Genomic DNA, 15,482 nt, shown 5'->3' on the forward strand with positions numbered 1-15,482 from the left:
TCTCTCTTTCTTCTTCTTCTGGGATCCCAATTATTCTAATGTTGTTTCGTCTTATGGTATCACTTATCTCTGGAATTCTGCCCTTGTGATCCAGTAGTTGTTTATCTCTCTTTTTCTCAGCTTCTTTATTTTCCATCATTTGGTCTTCTATATTACTGATTCTCTCTTCTGCCTCATTTATGCTAGCAGTTAGAGCCTCCGTTTTTGATTGCACCTCATTAATAGCCTTTTTGATTTCAACTTGGTTAGATTTTAGTTCTTTTATTTCTCCAGAAAGCGTTTCTCTAATAACTTCCATGCTTTTTTCAAGCCCAGCTAGTATCTTTAAAGTCATCTTTCTGAACTCTAGTTCCGACATCATACTAATGTCCATATTGATTAGGTCCCTGGCAGTCGGTACTGCCTCTTGTTCTTTTTGTTGAGGTGGTATTTTCCATCTTGTCATTTTGTCCAGAGGTGAATAGATGAATGAGAGAACAAAATGCTAACAGGGTAACAATGTCCCCAGAAAAGAGAGTTAAAAAAAATTAACTTTTAAAGAGTGAAGAATCATGGGGAAAAAGCCATGAATTCTATGTGCAGTATTCCCCTAGTGCTGGAGTTCTGCCATTCTCATTGATCCGTAAACGTGGTCTTGGCCCGTTGTTCTTGTGGATCTTCTGGGGGAGGGGCCTGTTGCTGTGGTTTCCAAATGTCTTTGCCGGAGGCGGAATTGCCCCGCCCTTGCCAGTCCGGGCTAAGTAATCTGCTTCGGTTTGCTCTCGGGAGCTTTTGTTCCCTGCAAGCTTTCCGTACACCTTTGGAGGACGAGGGTGAAAATGGCAGCCTCCTAATCTCCGACCCGGAGGAGTGAGAACTCGGGGCCCTGCTGTGTGCCCCGAGAGAAAAGCAGTCAGTCACTCCTGTTTCCCCGGTCTCTGGCAGCACTCCGTGCTCACCCGGCCTGTGACTGAGCATTTCTATCTCTGGCACCCGACCCCGGGTGGAGTCTCCAAACCCTGCAGATCCCTGTGGTGCACTCCTGTGCCAGTCCTCCCCGGGGAGGAAGGGGAGTCTCCCCGGATCTGCTGCCTGTTCGGTCCCTGCTGGAGGAGCAGTGGCCCTACTGCACCGAGGATCACAGTTTATTACAACCCCAAGCTGAGAGCCCACTCCTCGGCTCCGTCTCTGCAGCCGGCTTCCCCGCTCCGATACCTGGGAGCTCTGCCGCACTCAGGCACCCCCGGTCTTTCCTCGACCCTGAGGGTCCTGAGACCACACTGTCCCGTGAGGGTTCCACCCCCTGCTTAGCCACTGGAGCGACGTCTCTCAGCGGAGCTGACTTCTAAAAGTTCCGATTTTGCGCTCTGCTGATCTTTCACTTGCAAGAAGCGGCCGATGGAGGCTCCTTCCCCCGCCGTCTATCCTCCCGAAGATTGCCTCGGATTCCCTTCTCCACATGTCCTACCTTCCAGAAAGTGGTTGCTTTTCTGTTTAGAGAGTTGTTGCTATTCTTTTCCTTGATCTCCTGTTGAGTTCATAGGTGTTCAGAATGGTTTGATCCTTATCCAGCTGAATTCCTGGGACCAGATGAAATCCAGGTCTCTTACTCCTCCACCATCTTGCCAATATTTTCTAATTTTCCTGCCTCTCTCTCTTTTTAAAGATATTATTTATTTGAGAGAGAGAGCACAAGGTGGGGGAAGAGTAGAGGGGAAAGGGAGAAGCGGACTCCCCACTGAGCAGGGACCCCTAAGCGGGGCTCGATCCCAGGACCCTGAGAACATGACCTGAGCCAAAGGCAGATGCTTAAAGACTGAGCCACCCAGACACCCCCAGTGTCTATCCTTTTGTACCTTGCTGCTTTTGTTCAGTATAATGATTTAAGATTTATCCGTGTTATTGTGTGTACTAATTGTTTGTTCCTTTTAATTGCTGAGTAGAATTCTACTGTGTGATTATACTACAGATTGTTTTTATTTTTTTTAATGGATCACTTCACGAATTTACATGTCATCCTTGCACAGCAGACATGCTAATCTTCTCTGTATTGTTCCAAGTTTAGTATATGTGCTGCACCAGATTGTTTATTCCTGCTCCTTTTGACAGACATCTGTACCATGTCCCGTGTTTGGCTGCCCGAATGCATCTGCTATGAACAATTTTGTACAATTTTGTCTTTTTGTGTACATGTATTTTCGTCTTCATTGGGGAAATACCTAGGAGAGTAATTGCCATGTCCTCATGCACAATTCTGTATAACCTTACTTTTCAAAAGAGTTATCCAAAGTGACTGTATGTTTTTACACTCTTGCAAGGTAGGTAGGAGAGTTTCAGTTGCTCCACATACTGACATTCAAAATTGTCTTTTTATTATGATAGTTCTAGTAGATGCAATATAAGAATGTGTTTAAGGTGATTTACAGACAAACTTTTGAAAGGGACTGAATTTCTACTAACGTGTGTTCCACTTTTTTCAGAATATGCTTATAGACGTGAAATCACAGAGGCTGTTGGTCTTCCAAACATTCCTGTTCATCCAATTGGATACTATGATGCACAGAAGCTCCTGGAGTAAGTTTGTTAGCAACAAACAGATGGCTGTTTGGATATTTCTCTTTATTGGCAGTCTTCAACTACCGGCAATATTCAACATCTGAATATTTCTTCAGCATTAAGGAATGCTGAAATTCTCTTAGATGGTAGAACCTATAATTTTGTCACCATTTTAAAGAATAGTGGTTCTATTCTGGAATTTACGTTACGTAGTGGTATCCAGTGTGTGACGGTTGTGAAAATGAGACTTTCAGTTCTCCACCTGTAGGGGCGTGAATGATCAGTGGCGCTAGCTACTGCGCTTTGAAATCTCTCACCCTGTTTGTATCAAGGCCTTGCTTCCCACAGGCATTCCCAGTCAGTGACTGGTTGCAGCAGGGACAACTAAAACAGGCTCATCACTGGGAGGCGCAGGGCTCCTCTCATCAGAGACTTTGGCTCAGGATTCCACGGCAGGCTTGCCCAACTAGATGCCACCACCCACCACCATTTCCTTCCTTCTCTTTCTCCTGCACCCCACGTGAGACCTACATTGCAGTCTGTTGGCTTTTTCAGCCTTGCCCCCCCACCCCCCTGCCTTGCTATTTCTCTCACAGGCTCTTCCCCTAAGAAATATCTTACTCATCTCATCCTCATATTATCCATGACTTGGGTGACCTGGAATAACACAGTGTAAGAGCAATTCCATTTTATTTTCCTCTCTATTCCTCTTCCCCCTCTGCTTTCCTGACATTGCAACCCTTTCCCCTTTCCTGCCCTGCTTTCTCCCGTCTGCATGTCCCTTCTTGTCCAGTGTCCTTTAGGAGGGAGAGAACATGACTTCTCTATAAGTAGAATTGTGAGAGAAGCATCTGGCCAGATAGTACCTTTTCTCAAATAAGAAGACATTCTTAATCAATTTATTCCAGTCTCTATAAGAAGACTTTTTATGACCTAATGCAGGGCCTTCCTTTGAGGAGGCTGACATTTGGAGAAGTGGAGGGATTCGGAGAAGTGGATTTAGGAATAGCACCTTGGTCTCTTTTCCTTTTGGGCTCTTAGCTTTGCCACATGGGTTAGAATTCAGTATTCAGGCACAACTTTTGAGGGCACCATGGTTATGTGTTTATCTAAACATATTTGTAAAGTCTAAATATTTGTGATATTTAAAAGTTGAAAGTGATCGTAACATAACTTATAATAGTGGAAAACTGTAAATAACACATATCTTTAATAATTGGTAAGTAGTCAGATACATCACTAGCTACGATGTGCATGGATCCATTAAAATATATGTTGTACAAGAATATTTAATGATATGGAAACACACTTATGCTATACTACTAAGTGGAAATGGCAGATTTATCTAGATATCTAGATATATATAGATATATCTATATATAGATATGCAGAAACATATAGAGAGAATAATCTCATTTATGTAAAAGTTTTTTTTAAAATAAGCCTGTATTATCTTTGTAATTAGAAAAAGAGTGCATGAAAAGAAAGAAGGAAAGATCATATAGAATTGATTTGAGGTGTACTTAACTATGTCTACCATTTGACTGCTCCTTAGATTAAGTAGGTCAATGTCAGCTATATCCTAAATGTGGACTTAGAATTACTTGATTGGAAAAAATCACAAATGTAGTTTGTCTCTAATGTACTAGCTTCTTTAAGCCATCTTGTAAATGCAGTCACCATTTATAACATAACTTCCATGGAAAAGTGCATTTTGCTCTGAAAACACCATAATTAAAAATGAACTTTGGAAGCACAATCTACTTGGAAATAGGAGATGATCTTTATATATTAAAAGCAGGAAGACAGCTCCTATTTCTTTTCTTTTTTTTTTTTTAAGACTTTATTTTTAAGCAATTCCTACAGCCAATGTGGGGCTCAAACTCATAACCCTGAGATCAAGAGTCGCATGCTCCACCGACTGAGCCAGTTGGGCCCCTCTCCTATTTCATCTTCTGTACTTTCCAAGATATAATGAAACATTCTACATGATTGGAATTTAGTCTTATAATTTTTTTCAAAGAACATGTAATTTGTTTATGAATTTTACTGTGTAAATTTACTCCCTCTGCACACTTAGGTTAGAAGTATGCTCATTGTCCCTGATAGTCAATTCTCAGATGCCCACAAACGGTTAGCCATTTAACATTATGTATTAATTGGAAAAGATGTTTTATAAGTTGGATACATCATAAAATGAGAATTTCTTAATAAATGTGTGAGAAGACAAGGAGAGATATAAAATCATATAATGGCCCAAGAGTGCTGAGAATTTCAATAAAAGTTGATGAGATGTGAGTTAAAGTAAAGCAAAACCACATTTACTTGGGTGGGAGGGATTCCCATCTATATTGAAGGGAATGTGATTATATGGCTTTCATTTGCCTCCCCGAGTAACTACTAGTATTATGATAGCAACACAGACAATAATGACAGTAATAATAATAGCATCTATCATGCTATTATTTGTCAATTTTGTTGATCTTGTCTCAAAGAATCAACTTTTGGTGTCATGGGTTTTCTCTATTTCTTTCCTCTATTCTCTAATTATTTTTGTTACAATCTTTATTATTTCCTTTCTCATGCTTGATACAAGCTTAGTTTGCTCTTTATTGTCCAGTTTTTTAAGGTGGAAGTCTAGTTTATTGATTTGATGTCTTTCTACTTCTTAAATATAGATGTTTACGGCTATACATTTCTCTCCAAGCACTGCTTTAGCTAAATCCCGTAAGTTTTGATATGTTGTGTCTTCATTTCCATTCATCACCAAGTATTTTTTAATTACTCTTGTGATTTTTTCTTTCAGCCATTGGGTATTTAGGAGGCAGCTGTTTGATTTCCATATATTTTCATATTTCCCAAATTCCCATCTGTTATTGATTGCTAAATTATTTCTTTTGTAGTTGGATTAATAAACAGATTATATAATTAAAGGGTTGCATGATCTCAGTCATTTAAATTTATTTAGACTCATTTCACAGCCTAATATATAGTCTATCCTGGTAATATATTCCATATGGACTTGAAAAGAATGTGTGTTCAGCTGTCGTCAGATAGAGTGTTCCAGATGTGCCACCGGATATTTCTGGCTTGCCAGCTTTTTCAGCTCTAAGTCTGGGGTAGATATACCAAAAAGGAAACTGAAGGAACTCACCACTGGGTCTTTTCTTGTACTCTGAGGTCCCAAGCTAGTGTGTTTTCTTCTCTCCACCCTTCAGAGCCTAATGTTTGTTTTCTATACACTTATGGTCCAGAGGATTTAGTTGTACTTAGCAGGAAGAATAGGGTAAAGCACATCTCCATTTTTCCAGAAGCAAAGTTTTACTCCTTTTCAAGCTTCTGTCATCTTATAGCATCTTATAGTCATCTTATAGTACAGCCAAAACAATCACCATGCCTTACACTTCCTCTATACTTCTCTGCATCTGTACCTCTTTATACCATATTTTGTACCTGGAACGCTCTCCATGTCACCTTCCCATGCTGAGATCTTAACTCATCCTTTAAAATTCAGACAAGTAAAACCTCTAGAAAGTTGCTCATGATCCCATAAGCTAAATCAAGCTTTCTTTTGTCTATATTCTTTACAACTTTCTCTATCATTTGTCTTGTTTTGTTTTATATTATAGTTGGCTTTATATGTATCTTCTTCTGATTAACTTCTTTTTTTTTTTTTTTTTATTTATTTGACGGAGACAGAGAGAGACACAGCGAGAGAGGGAACACAAGCAGGGGGAGTGGGAGAGGGAGAAGCAGGGTTCCCGCTGAGCAGGGAGCCCGATGCGTAGGAAGGGGGAAATGGCATATCCCTGACTCATAGAGACCGTTACGAGCAGGCACTCAAGAAAGCAAGCTCACTGACATTTTAACTGTTAGCTACAAAATGTTCCTTCAGCTGATAATACTTTTTGCATTCAACAGGAAAATGGGTGGGGCAGCGCCGCCAGATAGCAACTGGAAAGGAAATCTCCACGTGCCCTACAATGTTGGACCTGGCTTTATTGGCAACTTTTCTACAAGGTTAAGAGACTGTTTCTATTGTAACTCTCTTTCGGGGAAGGAAATCTTTTTTTCAAAAAAAAGAATTACAGAGGATGATTGAAAAAGTAAAATATATCTAGTACCGGCAGGAAACAAAACCACAGGTTGTAGACAGGAGTACACTTACCTCATTGGTATTGGACAACGGAACAATGGAATTCTTGCATATGTACATTTAGAAATCTTTAAAATGATGTAAGAGTTAAAAAAAACTGTGGGTGGCAAAGCATTAACCAGTGTTTTCAGAATGTGTCCTTTATTTTTGCTTTAGAAAAGTCAAGATGCACATCCATTCTAACAACAAAGTGACAAGAATCTACAATGTGATTGGAACTCTCAGAGGAGCAGTAGAACCAGGTAAATTAATCATTTGCTCAGCAAATATCGATTGAGCAATTCTTCTGGGCCAGGTACTCCTCTGAGCTCTGGGAACGTAGGGTGAACAGAGCACAGCAATTCTTTGCCCTAATGGAACTTACACAAACACAGAATACATAAATATGAGGTAATTTTGTATTGTGATACGTGTTGTGAAGAAAAGGAAATGTGGGGCTAGGCTGGTTAGATGCCCAAGGTTAGTTAATGTTAAGCTGTGCATGCTTCAATTAAATGATCAAGGGAGCAAGGGCAGGAAGAGGTCATTTTGAGGTATTTTCTCAGGGTTTTCTGGATTAGTTTACCACATATTTTGCTTGGGGAAATATCTTCATGATAGCTACAAGCATCTATATAAAAGATAACATTCTTAGAAAATTCAGGTAACCTTGTGGTGCTTAGGTGGCTCAGTCGGTTAAGTATCCAACTCTTGATTTCAGCTCAGGTCCTGATGTCAGGGTCGTGAGATTGAGCCCCGTGTCGGGCTCCACGGCCAGCATAAGATTCTCTGCACAACCCGGCTCATGTGCGCTCACTCTCTAAAAAAAGGAAAGAAAATTAAGGTAACCTTGAATTAATGAATCCTTTACATAGTTTTATTTTCCATTGAAGTTAATAAGATATATAGACGCATGATTTCCACAGAATTTCAGATGACCTACAGATTAATACTTTTTATAAATAGTCTTACTTCATTATGTTTGAATTCCTTAGGAATTATGGTTATATATTTGTTACCAACAGTCATTATACATATTTTTTTTAAAAGCAGCCAAAGCTTTCTTTCAGTGATAAAGAATACTGGTATGCTTTCAGTGAGTACTAAATAATATATAAGGGGCAATTCATTGAATCTTCCTGAGTAGCTATTTTGTGCTGGCTCTGTATTAGGCATGAGGGATGAAGGGATAAAATGAGAACAAGGAACCATACATTCAAGTGTGGTAACTGTTGGTCAGATATGATAGGATTGCTCTGAGGGCTGGATCGTGGGAGCAGTTCCCTCCCATTTGGAAGCTAGGAAGGAGTCATAGAGGAGGAAAATCACTGAGCTGTACCTTGAAAATTGACCAGAAGGATTAGGAAGTGGAGAACCTACTATGTGGCCACTGCGTTCTCTTACTCTGAAAATACTGGAAGCAAAGTGGTAAGAGAGGAGTAAGAGAATTATAAAGAGAGGTGGATGGAATCATTTCTATCCTTCTATACTTATCATTACCTCTATACTTGTGATTACTATCATACGTTGAAGTATACCTTTGCTTATCACATTCATATTTTCTTCATACATCAAAATCAGAACAAAATAGGTATATTTACACAAGTCTTCAGGAACCTTGGTATCTTTCTTGGAGTCGCGAATGCTCTCTGTTTGGATGCTCTTGAGTCATTTGCAATTTGCTCTGTTGTTGACCTGGAATGACAAGTAATTCTGCAATGATGCTTTCTAGACAGATATGTCATTCTTGGAGGTCACCGTGACTCATGGGTGTTTGGTGGCATTGACCCTCAGAGCGGAGCAGCTGTTGTTCATGAAATTGTGAGGAGTTTTGGAACACTGAAAAAAGAAGGTAATATAAACAGAAAGTAAAAAGATCAACCTCTCTGAATCTCAGTGTAGTCCTCTGTAAAGTGTGTAAAATTACCACGTTTTCACATGATTGTGTGAAGGGTCACCTGAGAGGATGTGTGCAAAGTATACCACCTTAGTAGTATCGAGTACTTAGTAATACCTACTGGCATAGAACAGCTTTCAATAACTAGTGGCTATATTAGTCATGTGGGTTAGTTAATTATATTGTTTATTTATTTTTGCTTATTTATAGAATAATGTTTACATTATTGATATTCATAAAATTATAATCTAAAATAAAGGAATTCTGCTGTTAGGGGTTGCTCTTGACAACAAAGAAGGTAGAAATGGGTTTCTTCACAGGAGAGGACAAACCAAAATAGGTCATAGGCCAAAGTGTCCTGATCAGAGAACTGTGAGCAAAAGTTCCTTGGCCCCTTCTGGCCTCACACGTCAGGTCAAGTGTCCCAAGTAAGGAGATGGAAGCTTTCTCAGAAAAGTACTGGTCTCGCTGCCTAATAGGATGTCTCAAAAGTTTGATGTTTGCGGGCGCCTGGGTGGCTCAGTTGGTTAGGTGACTGCCTTCGGCTCAGGTCATGATCCTGGAGTCCCTGGATCGAGTCCCGCATCGGGCTCCCTGCTCGGCAGGGAGCCTGCTTCTCCCTCTGACCCTCCCCCCTCTCATGTGCTTTCTCTCTCTCTCTCATTCTCTCTCTCAAATAAATAAATAAAATCTTAAAAAAAAAAGTTTGATGTTTGCATTCCCACACCCCCAGCCTTGGTTTGTTCTCCTGAGATTTAGGTTTCTCCTCCTAGCACAATTGCTTCAATCATTTTAGAATCTTCTTATGAAAACAAAGATAAGATTGAGTTCAAATGGCTGCTTTTTAAAATAAATTACACCTTGAGAGCAGAAAATCCGCCCTGTGTACTGACCCTGCAGATGAGGGTTTGGGGCTGGAAATGTGATCCAGGTTTTTTTTTTTTTTTTAGCAACAATAAAAACAATGGCAAAAATATATTAAGTTTGCGTGGTGCTCGTTTCCTCAGAGAAGCAGTGTTTTCGAGTGCTCTCTATTTTGAACTCTTAGCAACCAGGGAGAAGTCTAGTTATTTCTGTTCTCGTTTCACCAATAAGCTAATCAAGGTTTATAGAATCCAGTTGTATAGCTAGTGTGTGGTGTACCTAGTATGTGGCAGGTCAGAGAACCAGGGTTTCAACTCAAATTTCTGGCTACCCATCCACAAAGCCATGTTTCTCTTTAAAACAAAATGGTAAAGGGCTCTTTTCTTTTTTTCTACACAGCTCTCTTGTATTTTAAGAACACAGAATTATGAGGGCTTGAATCTACATAGCTCATGAATTAGCTAGTGTTTAACAGTAGTCCAAAAAAATGCCATGATTTTGCAATGAGACTCCCTATGATGAATGCAAAACATCACAGTGACAATGATAGCATGCCAAGAGAATGCAGTGATGAGGAATAACAACTCATAGGAAATTTGAATAATATCATGAACAAACTTGGCAAAAATAAAACACTGGACTCAGCTGTAGGGATACATATTCTTGTTAAGCACAAGTGAACTATTTACTAAAATAATGACAAGTTTTTGGAGCACATATGAAGTGTTGTATTTGTAAACATGACTCCATTCAATCTTCCCCCAAATCAAGTAGTATCTTCATCTTTACTTTGCTACTCCTGGGGTACAGATGAAGAAAGGGAAACTGAGGAAGCTTGCATAACTTCCCCTCAGTCCTACTGCTAGTAAGTGAAAGAACTGGTAATTGAAATAAGATCTTTCTTGAACTCCAGGGTCAGTGTTTCTAAGTCCCAGCCGTATCACCTCCTTGTTGAGTGGTGCTGAGTTATTGTAGCGGCCACAGACTTCGGTATTGCTAACAGAGCTTCTGTTGACGAATGCTGGCAGAGAAGGGAGTGAAATCACACAACCAGCTGACACTGAACAATTGTTTGTGCAATGCCAGAACGTGGAAGGGTTGTAAGGAGTTTTCTCTCAGTTTTATCTGCTCTCAGAACACAGACCACATCTAGCACTTTCTTCTTTCTCTCCGGGCAGCTGCAGAACCAGATGGCTGTCTGTGTGTATCCAATCATTATACACCAATTCAAATATTATGACCTCACAGAATTTTTGCTGTGTCTACATTTTCCCCCTTTTCAGTGCAAATGTGCTCTTTTGTATTGACAAATCAGCTTTAAAAATCTCACGAAAGGAAATTATATAAGTAAAAATTCTCACCAGAGTTCACCTTTCCTAAACAACCAATGAAGTTTTAGTGTTGTTTTTCTGTGGAGTTGTACAATATCTTGGATATATTATGTATTGTCCCAGCATTAATATGTCTACACATATATTTTAGGATGGAGACCTAGAAGAACAATTTTGTTTGCAAGCTGGGATGCAGAAGAATTTGGTCTTCTTGGTTCTACTGAGTGGGCAGAGGTTAGTTGATAATTTGCTACATTATAAATTTTCATTATAGCAAAGCAGTTAGGACTTAATTCTCAAGGATGTAAAAATAACAAGTGATTTCAATGAGAACGTATTCAGACTTATTTCCAAACTCTGAAACAACGCATCCTTGTTTAAAAATAACAATCTCTTTGTATTAAAGAACTGTTTGGTTTGAACTTTTGAAGCCACTTAATGTCACTTGTCAAAATGATTAATCTTCATTTTCTGGGAGTGTGACAGTAAATAAGTAAATTCACTAGAAACCAAACATCAAAATAAGATATCATTTTTTCTATTGTCCTTTCCAAATTAGCTCCTAAAGCTAACCACATTTAAATCCCTCCTTGAGCCTGAACATTAAGGTATACTTTTCACATTTATGTTCCTTATATGACTGACTCTAAATTAAATCATGGTAAAAATGAGGCAGGAAGTCTCACTGCAGAATATTTGATAGGCCCCTTTGGAAGTAATTTTACCTTTACACAGAAGATGTTATACACAAACCAAATAGTAACCACAGATCAGAAACCAGTAATGGATATGCAAAATAAAGAGACAGGAATCCAAATATATGACTAGAGAAAGCCAACTAACCGTGAGAGAAGAGAGCCAAAGAAGAAAGGAACAGAGAGGAACTATAAAAACAACCATAATACAAGTGACAAAATGGCAATAAGTTCATCCCTATCAAGAATTACTTTGAATGTAAATGGACTAAACATTCCAATCAAAAGACAAAAAGCAGAATGGGTAAAAAAGCAAGACCCATCTAAATGCTGCCTACAAGTCATTTTAGACTTAGAGACAAATGCCAACTGAAAGTGAAGGGATGGAGAAACATTTATGCAAATGGATGTGAAAAGAAATCTGGGGTAGCAATACTTATATTGGACAAAATAGACTTTAAAACAAAGACTGTAACAAGAGACAAAAAAGGACACTGTATAATCATAAAAGAAACAATCCAACAAGGAGATAAAACAATTGTAAGTATTTAGGCACCCAACATGGGAGCACCCAAATACATAAAGCAGTTAACAACAAACATAAAGGAACTAATTGATAGTAATACAGTAATAGTAGGAGACTTTGACACCCCATTTACATCAATAGATAGATTATCCAAGCAGAAAATCAATAAGGAAATAGTGGCTTTGAATGACACTTTGGACCAGATGGATCTAACAGATACATTCAGAATGTTCCATCCTAAAACAGTAGAATACACATTCTTTTCAAGTCTACATGGAACGTTCTCCAGAATATATCATATATTAGGTCACAAAATAAGCCTCAACAAATTCACAAAGATTGAAGTCATACCATGCATCTTTTCTGACCAGAACACTATGAAACTATAAGTCAACCACAAAAAAAATCTGGAAAGAGCACAAATGCATGGAGGTTAAATAACATGCTACTAAACAATGAATGGGTCAACCAAGAAATGAAAGAGGAAATCAAAAAATACATGGAAGCAAATGAAAATGAAAACACAATGGTCCAAAATCTTTGGGTTGCAGCAAAAGCTGTTCTAAGAGGGAAGTTTATAGCAATACAGGTCTACCTTAAGAAGCAAGAAAAATCTCAGATTAAAAAACCTAACCTTACATCTAAAAAAACTATAAAAAGAAGAACAAACAAAACCCCAGATCAGTAGAAGGAAGGGAACTATAAAGATTAGAGCAGAAATAAATGAAATAGAAACTAAAAAAACAAAACAAAACAAAACAAAACAAACAATACAGCAGCTCAATGAAACCAGGAGCTGCTTCTTTGAAAAGATCAATAAAATTGATAAACCTTTAGCTAAACTCATCAAAAAAAAGAGAGGACTCAAACAAAATCAGGAATGAAAGAGGAGAAAATACCAACCAACACCACAGATATACAAAGGATTATAAAAGTATATTATGAAAAATATTATGAAAAATTATATGTGCCAACAAACTGGACAACCAAGAAGAAATGGATACATTCTTAGAAACATAATTTGGGGCACCTGATGTAAGGCTCGGTCATTAAGCATCTGCCTTCAGCTCAGGTCATGATCCCAGGGTCCTGGGATTGAGCCCCGCATCAGGCTCCCTACTCGGCGGGAGGCCTGCTTCTCCCTCTCCCACTCCCCCTGCATGTGTTCCCTCTCTCACTGCCTCTCTCTCTCTGTCAAATAAATAAATAAAATCTTAAAAAAAAGAAACATATAATTTATATAATTTATCAAAACTGAATCAGGAAGAAATAGAAAATTTGAATAGACCAATTACTAGCAATGAAATTGAATCAGTAATCAAAAAATTCCCAACAAACAAAAGTCCAGGACCAGATAGCTTCACAGATGAATTCTACCAAAAATTTTAAAAAGAGTTAATACCTATTCTTTTCAAACTAATCCATAAAATAGAAGAGGAAAGAAAGCTTTCAAATTCATTCTATGAGACCAAGATTACCCTGATACCAAGACCGGATAAGGACACTACACAAAATGAACTACAAGCCAATATCTCTGATGAACATAGATGCAAAAATCCTCAACAAAATATTAGCTAACTGAATCCAATGATACATTTAAAAAACATTCACCACAATTAAGTGGGATTTAATCCTGGGTGGTTCAATATTTGCAAATCAACCAATGTGATACATTAGCAAGAGAAAGGATAAAAACCATATAATCATTTCAGTAGTTGCAGACAAAGCTTTTGACAAAGTACTACATCCATTTATGATGAAAACCCTCAACAAAGTAGGTTTAGAAGGAACATACCTCAACATAATAAAGACCATATATGAAAACCCACAGCTGACATCATGTTCAATAATGCCTTCCCTGAGGCAAGGGAGACAAAAACAAACTATTGAGATTATATCAAAATAAAAACCTTCTGAACAGCAAAGGAAACAATGAACAATACTGAAAGACAGCCTACCAAATAGGAGAAGATATTTGCAAATGACTTACCTGATAAAGGGTTAGTATCCAAAATAAATAAAGAACTGAGCAACTCAAAAAAAAAAAAAAAAAAGAACTGAGCAACTCAACACACAAAAACCAATCTGATTAAAAAATGAGCAGAAAACATGAACAGACATTTCCCCAAGAAGATATATGGATGACCAATGGGCACATGAAAAAATGCTCAACATCACTCTTCATCAGGGAAATGGGAATCAGAACCACAATGAGATATCACCTCAGACCTGCCAGAATGTCTAAAATCAAAAACAAAAGTGTTGGCAAGAATGTGGAGAAAAAGGAACCCTCATGCACTGTTGGTGGGAATGCAAACTGGTCCACACTGTGGAAACCAGTATGGAGGTTCCTTAAAAAATTAAAAATAGAGTTACTATATGATCCAATAATTCCACCACTCAAATAATATGAAAACACTAATGCAAAAAGATATATGCACCCCTATGTTTATAGCAGCATTATTTACAATACCCAAATTATGGAAGCAGCCCAAGTGTCCATCAATAGATGAATGGATAAAGAAGACGTGAGATATATATATCTCATTTTATATATATATATGTATATATATACACACACATATACATACACACACATATATACACACAAACATGTATATATATATATATAATGGATTATTATTCAGCCATAAAAAAGAACGGAATCTTGCTATTTGCAATAACATGGATGGATCTAGAGAGTATAATGCTAAGCGAAATAAGTCAGAGAAAGATGAATACCATATGTGGAATTTAGGAAACAACCAAAGGTGGGGGGAGAGAAACCTCTTGGTTTGTCTGTTTCAGATTCACCACCTAAAGTTGCATATTGTTTCTACTTCCTTCTTACTGTCGGGATGCTTAGGAAATTACATGTTTTGGAGATTCAAAATCCACTTGATAGCTCAAAAACAACAACAACAACAACAACAAAACCCCAAAAACCCTGCTACACGTTTTGTCAGCATTTTACTATTGTGCAATGATCAGTCTTGACCAGTAGGTGGTGTCATCCTACAGAAGAACTTCATGCTTCTGAGTATAGTATGGAAACCACATATTTTTAACCCATAAATTTGAAATTTGAAATTATTGAATCAGGCGAGATTCTCCTCTTAAATAAAGAGATGTTCATGGGGGGGGGCGCCTGCGTGGGCCAGTTGGTTAAGCGTCCCATTCTTGAGCTCAGATCAAGTCTTGATCTCAGGGTCATAAGTTCAAGCCTAGTTGGGCTCCACGCTGGTCTTGAAGCTTACTTTAAAAAAAGAGAGAGAGAGAGATTGAGAGGGAGATGTTCATGGGAAGATTTCCACTGAGGGGTTTCTATCTTATGTCATTCAGGTTTGATAAGAGAATTTCTTGAAGGGTAAACCATGGCATGGTTAAAGGAATCAACTCCTTTTCTATTTACCATATTAAGAATATGGGTAGGTTCATCTTAAATTTTAGTCTTTAAAATGTTTTGCTTGTTATCTCTTAGAATAATCTTTTTCGGAAT

The 15,482-nt window shown here is 38.3% G+C and overlaps 1 protein-coding gene and 1 pseudogene across 2 annotated transcripts in view; one reads left to right on the top strand and one right to left on the bottom strand.

The window, feature by feature from the left end:
• LOC102741119 (glutamate carboxypeptidase 2) overlaps positions 1–15,482 on the top strand; it is a 57,919-nt gene that overhangs the window by 27,733 nt on the left and 14,704 nt on the right. The window contains exons 7-11 of one of the 2 annotated variants that reach the window (XM_081799006.1): positions 2,460–2,553; positions 6,457–6,555; positions 6,848–6,933; positions 8,403–8,522; positions 10,914–10,996. In XM_081799006.1, the coding sequence (XP_081655132.1) occupies positions 2,460–2,553; positions 6,457–6,555; positions 6,848–6,933; positions 8,403–8,522; positions 10,914–10,996 (482 nt within the window). The remainder of the gene's footprint in view (positions 1–2,459; positions 2,554–6,456; positions 6,556–6,847; positions 6,934–8,402; positions 8,523–10,913; positions 10,997–15,482) is intronic. The other variant, XM_081799007.1, reaches the window with a different exon arrangement.
• On the bottom strand, positions 1,962–2,058 carry LOC115940878 (U6 spliceosomal RNA; annotated as a pseudogene).

The sequence above is a fragment of the Leptonychotes weddellii genome, chromosome 11 (assembly GCF_054177405.1).
Source record: "Leptonychotes weddellii isolate Sample4059 chromosome 11, ASM5417740v2, whole genome shotgun sequence".
Taxonomy (NCBI): domain Eukaryota; kingdom Metazoa; phylum Chordata; class Mammalia; order Carnivora; family Phocidae; genus Leptonychotes; species Leptonychotes weddellii.